This window comes from Onychomys torridus, chromosome 9 (genome assembly GCF_903995425.1).
Source record: "Onychomys torridus chromosome 9, mOncTor1.1, whole genome shotgun sequence".
Classification (NCBI taxonomy): Eukaryota; Metazoa; Chordata; class Mammalia; order Rodentia; family Cricetidae; genus Onychomys; species Onychomys torridus.
In genome coordinates this window covers 43,146,191-43,161,240 of record NC_050451.1, presented here as the reverse complement: position 1 = coordinate 43,161,240, position 15,050 = coordinate 43,146,191, and the positions used below count along the sequence as shown (strand labels likewise).

At 48.3% G+C, this 15,050-nt stretch overlaps 1 protein-coding gene across 1 annotated transcript in view; it reads left to right on the top strand.

Moving 5' to 3' along the window:
- Positions 1 to 1,037: 1,037 nt before the first annotated feature.
- The window catches only part of C9H14orf93 (chromosome 9 C14orf93 homolog), a 19,250-nt gene continuing 5,237 nt past the window's right edge, over positions 1,038 to 15,050 (top strand). Inside the window, exons 1-3 of the mRNA XM_036198545.1 lie at positions 1,038 to 1,070; positions 2,002 to 2,945; positions 7,353 to 7,670. Of these exons, the coding sequence (XP_036054438.1) occupies positions 2,148 to 2,945; positions 7,353 to 7,670 (1,116 nt within the window). The 5' untranslated portion in view covers positions 1,038 to 1,070; positions 2,002 to 2,147. The remainder of the gene's footprint in view (positions 1,071 to 2,001; positions 2,946 to 7,352; positions 7,671 to 15,050) is intronic.

Here is a 15,050-nt window from a genome sequence, read left to right as displayed (position 1 = left end):
GAAGCGCATTGTGAGAATCTGTCTTTAAAAAGCCCAACCGGCTGGGCGGTGGTGGTGCAGGCCTTTGATCCCAGCACCGGGAGGCAGAGGCAGGTGGATCTCTGTGAGTTTGAGGCCAGCCTGGGCTACAGAGTGAGTTCCAGGAAAGGCGCAAAGCTACACAGAGAAACTCTGTCTCAAAAAACCAAAAAAAAAAAAAAAAAAAAAAAACCCCAACCAATCAACCCCTCACCAAGTCAGATGTGCTGGTTTATGCCTATAGCCCTAGCACTGAGGAGCCCGAGGCAGGGAAATTGCTATTATTGCTATATAGTGTACAGGGTTACTTAGCAAGTACCCAGCCAGCCAGCCAGGGCTACACGGTAAGTCCAAAAACTTGCCCGAAAACAAACAAACAAACAAAAAAACCCTCTAACTTTCTTTCACGATCTGTGTTTAAGATTAAAGTCGTTGTATCATGGTAGCTTAAGGAAAAAATCGAGGGACTGAAGAGATAGCTGTGGTTAAAGGCACTTGCTGTGTGGCCGTGAGGACTTGAGTTCAGATCACAGTGCCCTCATGTCCAGCCCTGCTGGCCCGGTGCACCTGTTCCACTAGCACTGTGGAGAGCGGAAGCAGGAAGATGCCGTTACCTGCTGGCTGACAGCCTTGCTGGGAAAAGAAAAAGAAAAAGAAAAAAAAGAGAGTGCTGGTTTCAGGGAGAGACCCTGCCTCAAAAAAATAAAATAAAATAAGGGATATGTTCTCTGGTCCCTGCAGGAACACCTGCATGCATACCACACTTATGAGCACACACCCAGGTCTTCTGGTGCATAATAGGCCCTTATCTAGGAAGGAAAAGAATACATTATGTAAATGATCCATCCACAAGATGATGTAGATTTTCCTAGTGGTTTCCTTTAACCTTTAGTTTCGAGTTTGCTCTCCAGTGACTAATGACAGAAAAGCTGTAAATGGATTTGAGTTAAGCTCTTTTTTTTTTTTCTGCCAGGTGGTGGTGGCGGCGGCAGCGCACGTCTTTGATCCCAGCACTCGGGAGGCAGAGCCAGGCAGATCTCTGTGAGTTCAAGGTCAGCCTGGTCTACAGAGTGAGATCCAGGACAGGCACCCAAACTATACAGAGAATTCCTGTCTTGAAAAAATAAAAATAAAAAGTTTTTCCCCCTTAGATTTATTGCTTATGTATTTTATGTATATGGATTTTTGTCTGCATGTAGATCTGCACACCAGAAGAGGCCATTGGACCCCATGGGACCATAGTTATAGACAGTTGTGAGCACCATGTGGGTGCTGGGAATTGAACTCAGGACCTCTGGAAAAGCAGCCCATGCACTTACTGATATGAAATCTCTCCATCCCTTTGAGTTAAGTTTTTAGAGTGAATATGTGGTCTAGGAAAGAGATTTTTTTGATATAAAGGGAGAGAGAGCAAATTAGAGGCTTTTGACATTTTTGTTTGTTTGAACAGTGTCCCCTTCCGTAGTCCTGGATGCTCTGGAACCCACTATGTAGTCTAGGCTCTTCTGTTCTTCATGAGTCTTATTCTGAATGCACCTGTATATAAATTATAGACTATAATAACAAATAATTATGGTAACAAAAATGTGGTATCAGCTTAAACATATATTACACCGAAAATAGCAATAACCAGGTTCTGTTTTCTTCTGTGACCATCATAAAGGCATGTAACTTCTCTGCAGCTGGCTAGTACTTCTTTCCTAGCACTGTGTAGCTGTGACAACCCATACGAAGTGTCCTGAACTCCTTAAAGGATGGTGTCAGAGCAGCAAGGTGCAATACTGTTGTTGGTGACAGGAATCGGAGGAACTAGATCTTCATCTTCTTCCTTAGCCTTGTCACCTTTCCATGTGTCCCTTTTCCGTTCCCTGGGTTGCAGTGGGGGTTTGGGAGTGTCCTTGCTTGGGTGCAAGGAGAATGCCTTGAATCCTCTGAAACTGTCCTCACCAGGAGAAGAACCTTTGTTTTGCTTTTCTCTTTCAGTGAAGGCCGTGTGGCACCAGTGTGCTGTGTGGTTAGGACCCGTCGATAGAAGGCTGAGGACAAGCAGCCATGGACTGTGAGTGTTTTCACCTGCCAGCCTCCGCAGATCCCACAGCCTGGAGCCCCAGCCCTTCTGACCACCTTCCATGAGAAAGGAAAGTGAATCTCGAGGCGAGTGCTCACCTGGCCAAGGCCCGTTCTCTGGAACAGTCGTGAAGCCGTCGGGCAGTGTGCGCCTGGTTGTCCGGAACACTCGTGAATGTGCACGCGGTCGGTTCTCCTGGAACAGTCGTGAAGCCGTCGGGCAGTGTGCGCCCGGTCCTCTGCATCTGTCAGCCATGTCCTTCAGTGCCACCATTCTCTTCTCCCCTCCCAGTGGCAGTGAAGCCAGATGCTGCTGCTGTGCCTGTAAGAGTGAGACTAGCCAGGGCAGCTCGGGCTCTCAGGGTGGGAATCCTCCTGCCGGCGGCACCCCAATCACAGTGACAGGGCACGGCCTGGCAGTTCAGAACTCTGAACAGCTCCTGCACGTCATCTACCAGCGGGTGGACAAGGCAGTGGGTCTGGCCGAGGCAGCCCTGGGTCTTGCTCGGGCCAACAACGAGCTGTTAAAACAGCTCCAGGAAGAAGTGGGCGCGCTCCGGCAGGGGAAAGTGTGCACCGCCGAAGAAGATGGGGAGAGCCGGGCCCGCAGCCCACCACCCGAAGAGCCCGGCCTGCTCAAGGGGAGTCCGGGAGAAGCCGGCAAGACACTCTCCGCCGTGGAGGAGGAGTGTGACAGCGTGGGCAGTGGCGTGCAGGTGGTGATCGAGGAGCTGCGGCAGCTGGGGGCCGCCTCCACCGTGGGGCAGGGGCCCTTGGGCTTCTTCGCAGCGCCCCAGAGAGATTTGCGGCTCCCAGGATGTGCTCTGGCGGCGGTGGAGGGAGCCCCTCTGCTCAACCCCGTAAGTAACTCCCAGTGTGGCTGATCTGCCCAGGCTGCTGGGGATGCTGAAGCATATGCCTTCCTCTCTTCCACTCTTGAAACCGTTTTTCTTTTGCGTGTGCCTGTGATAAAACAGAAGCGCGCCCACCAAGTCTCCTCCACTTTCAGGGATAGCCAGCGCTCCTGTTTCCACCCTGGACCCCTTTTTTTTTTTTTGGCAGGAGGTCGTTTTTGGTACGCGTGGTGACACATGGCGCCTCCCACCTTCTCAACAGCTCCAACATGGCATCTTTTCCACAGCTGTCTCGGCTGCTCCACTGTCTCTGCCTTTCCTGGCAAGAATGCCTGCCATGCACAGACGGCTCATTCATATTTTATCACGGCCTTCAGCTTGCCAAGAAGGGCTTCGGTGCAGAGATGGAAGTGTGGCGGGGAAGAGGGGAAAAGGTGGAGGCAGGGGAGTGGAAGGCTAAGGACACTAGAAGGCGGGTGGAGGGAAAAAAAGTAGAAAGGAGGGGTTTGAAGAAGGAGGAAAAAGTGAGGAAGGCGCATAAAAGAAAGACAGATCCGGGGCCGGAGAGATGGCTCAGCTGTTAAGAGCACTGGCTTCTCTTCCAGAGGTCCTGAGTTCAATTCTCGGCAACCACGTGATGACTCACAATCATCTGTAATAGGATCTGACGACCTCTTCTGGCCTGCAGGCATACATGCAGACAGACCACTTGTACCTAAAAAAAATATGCACTCATACCTAAAAATACATATATAAATAAATACAATTTAAAAAAGAAAAGAAAAAGGTAGATCTGAGCCTGACAGTAGTGGTATGGTAGCACATGCCTTTAATCCCAGCACTCTGTGAGTTCGAGGCCAGCCTGGACTATAAAGTGAGTCCCAGGACAGCCAGGGCTACACAGAGAAACCCTGTCTAAAAAGAAAGGTGGCGATGATTGCCAGGACCTCATCTCTAGCCCAGGCTGGCCTAGAACTCACTCTGTAGTCTCTACTATTTCCACTTTGCAGCAATTCTTCCACCGCATCCTCCCGAGTTCGGCATTACAGGTGTGAACCACCACACCTGTTTCAAGAGAATTTAACTTTCATGTATCAAATGAAAGGTAGGCAGAATACTGGGCATGGTGGCACATACCTTTAATTGCTTTTCAATATTTAGTTTTAAAATGTTTAATTTTGTATGAATGGAGGGGGGCACATGTGCACTTGAGTTCCAGATGTAGCAGGAATTGTTAGAAGGTCTTATTAATAAAATCAAACCCCGAGGCCAGGTATTGGGAGGAATGCTGGCTGATCAGAGAGACAGAACAAGCCACAGCTACCTCACCTCACCAGTTCCTCAGCTGATCCTGTTCCCTCAGACTGGAAGCTTCTGTGTCCTCGTCCCAATGGCTCTCAGCTGAACTGTGCTGCTCAAAGCCTAAAAGCTTAACCAGCCAAATGCTTCTAGTTTCTGGTCTTCACTCCTTTTATATCTTTCTGCTTTCAGCCATCACTCCCTGGGATTAAAGGCAGGTGTCACCAAGCCTGGCTGTTTCTAATGTGGCCTTGAATTTAGCAATCCAGAGGGATTTCTGCCTCTGGAATGCTAGGATTAAAGGTGTGAGTGCCACCATTTTCTGGCCTCTATGTCTCTCTAGTGGCTGTTCCATTCTCTGACCCCAGATAAATTTATTAGGATGCACAATATTTTGGGGAACACACTACCATCACACTTGAGTGCAGGTGCAGGGGGAGGCCAGAAGAGGGAGTCATCTCCTGGAGCTAGTGTTACAGACTATTACTAGCCACTCGGTGTGGTGTTGAGATGCAAACTCAGGTCCTCTGGAAGAACAGTGTGTTCTCTGAACCTCTAACCCAGTTATCTAGCCCCCCTTAATCCCTTGCTTTTTTTGTTTTGTTTTTTCAAGACAGGGTTTCTCTGTGTAGTCCTGGCTGTCCAGGGACTCACTCTGTAGACCAGGCTGGCCTTGAACTCAGAGATTCACCTGCCTCTGCCTCCCCAAGTGCTGGGATTAAAGACGTTAGCTTCCACCACTTAATTGCTTGCTTCTAATACCAGCACCCAGGAGGCAGAGGCAGGTGGATCTCTGTGAGCCGAGGGCCATCAGGGTATATGTGGTGAGTTCCCGGTCAGCCAGGACCATGAGAACCTGACTCAAAAGGGAAAAAAAAAATGAACAGGAACATCGAAGGTGTGACAGTGATGGGAGGCTCATCATGATTTGTGGCCAGCCTGGGCTTCATGGTGAGTTCCAGGCCTGCCTGAACTAAATATAGAGATCCTGTCCCCCAAAAAGAAAAACAAATCAAAAATTAGCCGAGGAGAGACTGGAGGGATGGCTCAGTGATTAAGAGTGCATACTGAAGCCGGGCTGTGGTGGTGCACGCCTTTCATCCCAACACTTGGGAGGTGGTGGCAGGCGAATCTCCGTGAGTTCAAGGCCAGCCTGGTCTACAAAGTGAGTTTGAGGACAGGCTCCAGAGCTACACAGAGAAACCTTGTCTCAGAAAGTCCCCCCACCCCACTCCCAAAAAGGAGTAAACCTGAGTTCAGTTCCCAGCACCATTGTCAGGTGGCTCACCACAGCCAGATCCAAAGGGATCCGATGCCTCTGGCCTCCTGGGACCTGCACTTACATGTTCATATTCACACACAGACATACACACATACACATAGTTAAAAATAATAAAAATATGTCTTCTGAGAAGGTGGGGGCAGAGAGCATATTCTGGGCAGAAAAAGACACAGAAATACACAGTACTATTTCAGTTTTTCAGTGGTCCAGGGCCTTATGAAGGAGAGGAGCGTGGCTAAATAGAAGAACTGCAGAAAGAAGAACTCAGGGAAGAGAAGGAGACGGGAAGATGACAGAGATGGCAGAGACAGGGAGTAACAGATGCGCCACACTCAACTCCCCAGACCCTCTCTCCGCCCACTCTCCTCCCTTTCGCCCCCAACGCGGTAACAGAACCCGGTGAAGAGTAGAGATCCGAACACAGGGTGAACGAGAGGGCGGGAACTCCCAGCCCATCCGCTGGATGTGAGGAATGAGCATCTCAACCTCTCCCCTAGCCGCTAGCCTATCGTAGATTGCTCTCCTAAAGGCGTAGCTTTGTAGTTGTGGTCACCTGTTTCTACTCTCTCTGCCCGAGAGACAGGAAACAGGAGCCCCCCACCCCCCAGGCCAGGTGGTGCTCTCCACCGGGGGTTCTTTAGGCAGGGAAGGCTTCCAAGCTGACAGGATGGAATTAGCTTTTAGATTTCACAGCACGGGGAAGCAGCTCCCAGGCCTGTAAATCTCAGCTGCCTCCTCCGCCACTTTCTGTATGTGTGTGGTTCCCCCCATTTTCACTGTTTTGTTTTCTTCTTGGCTGTAAAAATCCCCACTCTCTTGCCTCTGCTGTCTGCTCCGCTCCCTCGCACTCGCCCTGCTTGTCCTTGACTGCCAGTCAGCTGGATGTTCAGGCTGAGACTGTGGGACGTGGCTTGGCCCAGACTGGCCCCTCCAAGGGACTAGAGGGTAGGTGAGGAGTCTGTTGCGTTTGTGACATCCTCTCTAGGGGTCTTGACTTCGCATTTCTCTGCTTAGCTCCCCTCTTTTCTCTCATTTCCACTTTTTGCTGTTGGTACCGTTCAGTTTTCTTGTTTCTGTCCTGCTCCATTTCCCTTCTTGTTATCACTTTCTCTCCTGGTGCCTTTCAGACAGAGCTCTTAGCTAGATACATTTCTTGTGTTGTTTTCTGAGACAGGGTTTCTCTGTGTAGCTAGCCCTGGCTCTCCTGGAACTGCCCTGCAGACCAGGCTAGCTCTGCATTCAGAGATCTGCCTGTCTCTGCCTCCCTCGTGCTGGGATTAAAGGCGTGTGCCACCACCACCCTGAGATACATTTCTTATACTCAAGAATATGCCATAAGTAACTGTTCACATAGACAATCAAAGCATGCCTTGTTCATGTAAGACATTTTGGGATAAACAACCCAACATTACAGATCCTGTTTACATAAGAAGAATCTGCCTGGGGCTGGAAAGATGGCTCAGTAGCTAAGAGCACTGGTTGCTGTTCCAGAGGACCCAGGTTCGATTCCTTAGCACCCTCCTGGCGACTCACAGCTATCTGTAACTCCAGTTCCAGGAAATCCAACACCCTCTTCTGGCCTCCACAGGCGCTGGGTGCATGTGGTGCATAGACTTACCTGCAGGCAAAATACCCATACACATGGGGGGTGGGGGAGAGGATAAGTTGCCGATTTTGCCTGATGTTCTCATAGATGCCCAGAGACATAAGTCATTGCCATGAAAGGCTGCTGACCTGGCCTCTTCGACTTTGTTCACTCTCCTTGGCCAAGACTGGTGGTTAAGCAGGCCCTCCTCTGCCTGGCTGGTAAAGGACTGTTCTTATGTTCTTAGATGGCGGATGATTATGTGGCCCCTGAGGGTACAATCCAACGGGTGCTGGTCCCTGCCTATGCCAAACAGCTCTCACCAGCCACACAGCTGGCTATCCAGAGGGCGTCCTCAGAAACAGGACCAGAAAGTGGCACCAAGCTACCAGCAGCCCACCCCGAGGACATGCTTGGTTCCGCAGCACTGGACAATGCCTTGGAAGAGCCGGGCCCTGGTGGCACTGGGGAGTTGAGCCGTTCCATGGGATTCATTGGCTCCCCGTGCAGAATCCGAGCAACTGGGCAGAAAAACTCCAGGCGCAAGCGAGATCTGGTGCTCTCCGTAAGTGAGCTCGGTGTCAATCATTTCTTCTGCAGTTTAAAAGAGTGGGTTGATGTCAAGCCTCCCAATAGAATGGGTAGTGTCCTGAATCCTACGGGAATGGGAAGGATAAGGAGAGACATTATTCCGTAACTATGGGCAGAGCCTTTTCCCTCGCCTCATCTTTTAGGCTTGTCTGGATAGAATGGCACCTTCCCTTAAAGAGAGGAGAATTCTGTCTCTCAGTGTTCTCATAAACCTGATGGGAAGATATTTAAGGATTGAGCAGACTGACCACTGAAGGGTCATGTTTTAGCCAATGTGCTGGGTGAGTAACAAGGGACGTCTTGTGTGGGAAAGCTCTTGTCCTGAAGAAGTGCCAAGCCCGACAGAGGTGCTGAGCCTAGTGTAGTCTGCCCAGTCCCAGGGCTCTGGAGAATCTCCTCATCCTGAGAGCTCTTGGCAGGCAGAAAGGGACTGGCTAGGAAGACTGCCTAATGTTTTATTGGAGAGGATGAGAGCCCCAGGGTCACTCTGCTGAGCTGAGAGTCCCCAGTGTGGCAGCCAATGGAACCTGAGGAACTTGTGGAGCCGCGGTTCTCAGCCCAGAGTAACTGCCCTCCAGGGAGGTGTGTAATGACTAGCGACTTTTCACACTGGTGGGTAGGTAGAGGGAGAATGCTTGTATCCAACAGGTAGAAAGAAGCCAGGGAGTCTACTGAGTGTCCCACAGTATACATCTAGCTCAACAGATCAACAGTGCAGAGGTTGAGAGATTTTCTTCTGGAGGAGCTCAGTCTCTTGGATCAACTGTGAGCTCAAGAGCTTTGTGGGGTTTGGGGGGCTTTGTTTTGTTTGTTTGAAACAGGGTCTCACGAAACTCAGAGTAGCCTCAAAGTCTCTGCATAGCTGAGGCTGACCTTGAACTCCTCCTGCTTTACCTCACAAGTGCTGGCTGGAATTTTAAACATATATATCACTATACCCAGCATACTCCGAACTTATTTATTTAGAAGCAGTTGGAATTTAATAAATGTTAATTAATGAGAAGTAGGGGCTCATTATATTAGCCTCAGTTGACCTGTAACTTGTTGTGTAGACCAGGCTGGCCTCGAACTCACTGAGATCTGCCTGTCTTTGCCTCCTGAGTGCTGAGATTAAAGGCGTGCACCACCACTGCTGGATTCTGTTTGTTTATTTATTTATTTTTCAGCACAGGGCTTCTTTGTGTAGCCTTAGCTGTCCTAGAACTAGACCTGGCTGGCCTTGAAACTGGATCTTAATATAGATTTTTAATGTGTTCTAATTGTATTTGTATGCATGTGTGTGTATACCACATGTGTGCAGGAGTCTTCAGAGGCCAGGTGGTATTATATTCCCTGGAGGCAGAGTGATACGCAGTTTGAGTATCCCAGTGTGAGTGTAGGAACTGAACTTGGGTCCCGTGGAAGAGCAGCAGGGTATGGTAACCACTGAGGCCTATCTCCAGCACTTACTTCTTAATGCATTAAAAAAAGAAAAATGTCTATTTTTATTTTCTTTATGTGTGTGTGTTGCACGCGCGCATGTGCGCACCCCACATGTGTTGAGGTATCCTCAGAGACCAGAATCGGATGTCAGACCCCTTGGAGCCCCAGTTTGAGGCAGTCGTGAGTCATGTGACATGGATGCTGGGAACTGAACTTGGGTCCTCTGAAAGAGCAGCTCGCCCTTTAGTTTAGATTTTAAGTACTAGTGAAGGGAAAGGAAGGTACCCAGGAAAAAAGACACACTTGGAGACTGCCTGTACTCTCCGAGCTTGGGAAGCCAAATCAGGAGAGATGGAGTTTGAGGCCAGCCTGGGCTATAAGTGAGTTTGAGGCCAGCCTGGGCTGTAAGTAAGTTTGAGGCCAGCCCTGGCACTATAGTAAGTAAGACTATTTCAGAAAAATAAAGGAAAACACGGGTTGGGGATTTAGCTCAGTGGTAGAGCGCTTGCCTAGCAAGCACAAGGCCCTGGGTTTGGTCCTCAGCTCCAGAAAATTAAAAAAAAAAAAAAAAAAAAAGAAAGAAAGAAAAATAAAGGAAAACAAATTACTGAGCATAACTATTGGCTTGCAAGGGAAGAATGGTTTTGGGGCCTTAGAGGGCTAATCTTGAACTCTAGATGGAGTCCAAGAGCTCTCTCTCTGGTCTGCTGGGATGCCTGTGGACCAGAAGGACCAGACCAGTGTGCTTAACTCTTTGGAAAGGTGCGGATGCCAGCCACCCTTGGGGAAGTGTGTTTATTTTTAGCTCACTCAGGAGATAGATGAGCCAGCAGCCTTCACAGTCTTAACACCTACTGTCTAGAGTACTTTCCCTTTGCGCTTCAAGCCTGGTTTAGTTTTTTTTTTTTTTTATCACCTGATCTCTTCCAAACTACTTATCTTGGAAGATAGGTAACTCCTTTTCTTTTTTGTGAGACGTCTCACTTTTTATGAAATTGTTCACTTATTCCTTTGTGATTGCGTACATCTGGACTTTAGTTTCTGGGTTTTTTAAAGATTTGTTTCTTATTTTTATGTGTATAAGTATTTTGCCTTCATATGTTCATGTGCCCCGCGTGTAAGCCTGCTGCCCACTGGCACCAAAAGAGGGCTCTGGATTCCCTAGGACTGGAGCTAAGGACACTTTGTGAGCTTCCGTGTGGGTGCTGGGAACTGAATCCTGGTCCTCTGCAACATCAGCCAGTGTTTTCAACTCTCTCCAGGCTCTTTTTCTTAGAGGTACTGTTTCATGCAGTCCAGGCTGGCTCCAGACCTCCTGTGTGGTTGAAGCTGACCTTGATCTGGAAGTCCTGACTCTTCCTCCAAGTGTTGGGATCACAGTATGTGCCGTCATGCTTTGTCTCGGTGCTGGGGATGGAACCCAGGACTTCGTACATGTTAGGCAAGCACCTGTGAGCTGGGCTCCATTCCTGTTTACATTCCCATTAGAGAGGGGGGGGATGCAGTATGTTGTATATGATGAGGGGTCACATATGTCACGTCACAGTGAATATGTCAGAGGGTATCTCTGTGGGATCAATTCTTTCTATGTTTACACAGGTTCCAGGAATCAAAATCAGGTTTTGGGGCTGTGTGGTGAATACTTTCACCCACTCAGCTACCTTGCTGGCCTCTGGTTTTGTTTTGTTGAAATGTTTTATCTTATTATTATTCTAGACTTTATTTGATGCATGTGGATATGTGTGGGTGTTTTGCCTACATGTATGCCTGTGCATCACGTGCATACAGTGTCCATGGAAATCACAAGAGGGCATTAGATCTCCTGGGACTGGAGTTAGATGGTTAGGAGCCACCATGTGGGTGCTGGGAACTGAATCTGAATCCCCTGGAAGGGTAACAAGTGTTATTATCCGATGGGCCATCTTTCTGGCCCTACCCTTTCTTTATTGACACAAGGTCTCTCTCTCTCTCTGTGATCCAGGCTGGCCTCAGATTTGTGGAGCTCTGTCAGCACCAGCCTCTCAGATGCTGAGATGACAGTCCTGAGCCAGAGTGCCTGACTTCTAAGTGGTCGAACAAAACTGTGGAATTTGGGGCTAATGTAGCCCCATTCCTCTTCATAGAGTGGAGGCTGGGACACTAAAAGCTGACAGTACTTTCCTATTTGGTATCGTCACCCAACTGTAGAGATGGGGGATAGGCTGGGGATTTCTCAATGGGGAGTGGTTATCTGTTTTGGTAATCTCCACTGACGGCAGGGGCTTGGGATGAAAATATAATCAGAAAAAGCAAAGCTAGTTGTAACATTAGTAAATCTAAAAACCTTCATTAAAACTCAAAGTGTCAGGCTGGAGAGATGGCTCAGAGGTTAAGAACTGGCTGCTTCTCCTAGAGGCCCTGAGTTCAATTTCCAGCAACCACACGGTGACTCACAACCATCTGTAATGAGATCTGGTGCCCTTAAAAACAAAGCAAAACAAAAAAATATCTCAAAGTGTCCTCGTCGTCGATGGCACCCATCTTTTTTTTTTTTTTTTTTTTTTTTTTTTGTTTTTTTGAGACAAGGTTTCTCTATAGCTTTGGAGCCTGTCCTGGACTAGCTCTGTAGACCAGGCTGGCCTTGAACTCACAGAGATCCACCTGCCTCTGCCTCCCAAGTGCTGGGATTACAGGCGTATGCCACCACCACCCGGCTAAAATTGTTTACTTTTTTTTTTTTTTTTTTTGGAGCTGAGAATCGAACCCAGGGCCTTGTGCTTGCTAGGCAAGCACTCTACCACTGAGCTAAATCCCCAACCCAATGGCACCCATCTTTAATCCTAGCACTTGGGAGGCAGAACCACTTGGATCTGAGTTCAAGGCCAGCCTGGTCTACGAGCGTCCCAGGACAGCCAAGTTTTTCCTGTGTGGAAAAACCAAAATAAGTAAATAAATAACTGAAAATGCTCAGAGTGTCAGTTGCAGCATGAACCCTATGACTTTGTGAGTGATGTGGGGTGACTAAGGAGGGTAATGCCGTCTTCAGATTTATTCCCAGGCACAGCGCCTCACTTTGGGAGTAACGCTGTCTCTGGCTAGGTCCCAGCTGATGCCGTAGACTCAGCTGTGGTGTTCCCTGGCAGGTGAGACACAGGCTATCCCAGAGTCCACTCCTGATCACCAGGACCGAGTCTGTTCGGTGCAGGCAAGAAGACAAGGGAAGTCCCTGGAAGCCGTCTTCAAATACCTCGTGTGGCTTTACAATCGAAGCCGGATCGGAGTCCTGAGAATAAAACTTTTCTTTGCTTCTGAGACAGTCTCACTGTGTAGTCCCAGCTGTCCTGGAACGCTGTGTGAACAACCTTGGCCTCAAACTCACAGAGATCTGCCTGCTTCTCCCTCCTGTGTGCTGAGATTAAAGGCATGCACCTCCATGCTGGGTCTAATAAAACTAAATTTAAAAAAGTATTTATCTATTTTTATGTGTATAGGTGTTTTGCCTGCATATGTCTGTACACCATGTATATGCCATGGAGGACAGGAAGGGCCTCATAACTTCTTGGAGTTTCAGATGCTTGTGAGCTGCCATGTGGGTGCTGGAAATCGAACCCAGGTCCTCTGGATGAGCAGCCAGTTTTCTTAACCACTGAGCCATCTCTCCAGCCTCCAATAAAACTCTTAAATTAAAAATGTTCATTTGGGGGCTAGATATGGTGCAAGTCTTTAATCCCAGCACTCAGGAGGCAGAGGCAGGTGGGTCTCTGTGAGTTCAAGGCCATACAGAGAAAGTTCCAGGACAGCCAGGGCTATGTAGAGAGAGTTCCTGCCTCAAAAAAGCAAAACAAAAATGTTCAGTAGGACTCACTGTGGTAGTGCTAGGGAGGCAGAGGCAAGTGGATGTCTGAGTTTGGGCCTAGCCTAGTCTACGTAGAGCATTCCAGGCCAACCAGGACTATATAGTCAGACCCTGCCCCCTCCCCACCCTTCATCCCCCCAAAAATGTTCAGTGGAATAAACTGACTCAGCAAGGAGATAGATGAGTGCTAGATGGCCCAAGGTTAGAATGTTTACTGCTCTTGCAGAGGGTATGGGTTGGACTCCCAACCCCACATGGCTCACAACCATCTATAACACCAGTTCCAGGAGGTCTGTTGTCTCTCTGACCTCTGTGGGCTCCTGCATACATGTGATGCACATACGTATACTCAGGCACACACACAAACACATACAATTAAGTAAAGCGGTCTGGCTTCCTGTTGCTCATTCCTCTCAACTGTCCCCACCGTCGACAAGCAAGCCTTTGGGTGGGTCTTTCTAGGAGCTTCACAACTAGCCTCTTTGGGGGCTAGAGAGATGGCTCAGCATTAAGAGCACCGGCTGCTCTTTCAGAGGTTCTGAGTTCAATTCCCAGTAACCACGGGCTGGCTCACAACCATCTATAGTGGGATCTGCCACCCTCTTCTGGCCTGCAGGTGTACATGCAGATAGAGCACTCATATACATAAATATTTCTATAAATAAATTTCCTCTTTCACCAGGGGTGACTTTACTCAGCACTTGGGAGGCTGATACAGGAGGATCTCGGTGGGTTTGAGGCCGGTCTGGTCTACATATCATTCCAGGAAAGCATTGAGAGACCCGCTCTCAAAAAAAACCTAAACAACAAGGGTAGAGAGATGGCTCAGTGGTTAAGAGCACTGGTTGCTTTTCCAGAGTGCCTGGGTTCAATTCCCAGCACCCACATGGTGGTTCACAACTGTCTGTAACTCCAGTTCCAGTGGATCCGACACCCTCACACAGACATGCAGACAAAACACCAATGCACATAAAAATAAATATCATTAAAAAACAAAGACAACAACAAATTACTGTCATCTTCATCACCCCCCAAAGTCAAAACTTCTAAATATTAGGGGTGTGCGTACAGTTCAGATACACCAGGAAGAACCCAAATCCTCCTTCCTTCTGGAGGTGGGGTTGGGGTGGGACCCTCATCTTGGTTTTAAGAGGTTGCTCACAGCAGGCTGCAACCTACTAGGTTACCTCTTTAGGAATGTTTCCAGCCTTCCCGGAGGAAATTGTCAAGATCAGAGAACAGCTGAGGGCTTGACCAGGGATGGGTTGATTCTTTGGGGAAATGAATTATGAGAAAAAATGCAACTTAACCAAAGAAGCCACCTGCCTGTTTCCTATATTGTTTGGTGTGGTTTTGAGACACCATGTAGCCCTGGCTGGTCTGGAACTGGCTATGTAAATCTGGTCGGCCTTGAATTTACAGAGATCCTCCTGCCTATGCCTCCGTGAGTGCTGGGATTAAACACCAAGTATCAGAACTCTTGGCCTTATTTTTGTGTTTTGAGAGAGAGGGTTATGTAGCCCAGGCTGTCCTGGAATTCACTACATCACCCAGAATGACTTCAACCTATCCATCTATTCTCCTGCTTCAGACCTCTAAGGGCTGTGTGGCTATGAATATATGTGTGCAACACTATACCTTCTTTTCTTCCCCACTCCTATGGTTACTAAAATTATAAAAAGTGCTCCAAAATATTTAGATGAAAATAGTATAATTGATTTGTGTGTGTAATCTTCATAGTACCTAAATACAAAAGGAAGCTGGGTGTAGTATACCTTTAATTCCCAAGTGCGCCCTCATGCCTGGCAATAATTTATTTGTTTTTATTTTATGTGCATTGGTGTTTTGTCTGCATGAATGTACATGTGAGTGAGTGTGTCATGTCGTATCCCCTGGAACTGGAATGACAGACAGCTGTGAGCTGTCATGTGGGTGCTGGGAATTGAACCGGGGTCCTCTGGAAGAGCAGCCTGTACTCTTAACCACTGAGCCACCTCTGCAGCCTTCTTTCCTTATTCTTCATCATTGGGTCATTATCACCTCTTTCCCCTTTTCCACCCTGATCACTTCTATCTTCTACTCCCTCAGTTTAATCAT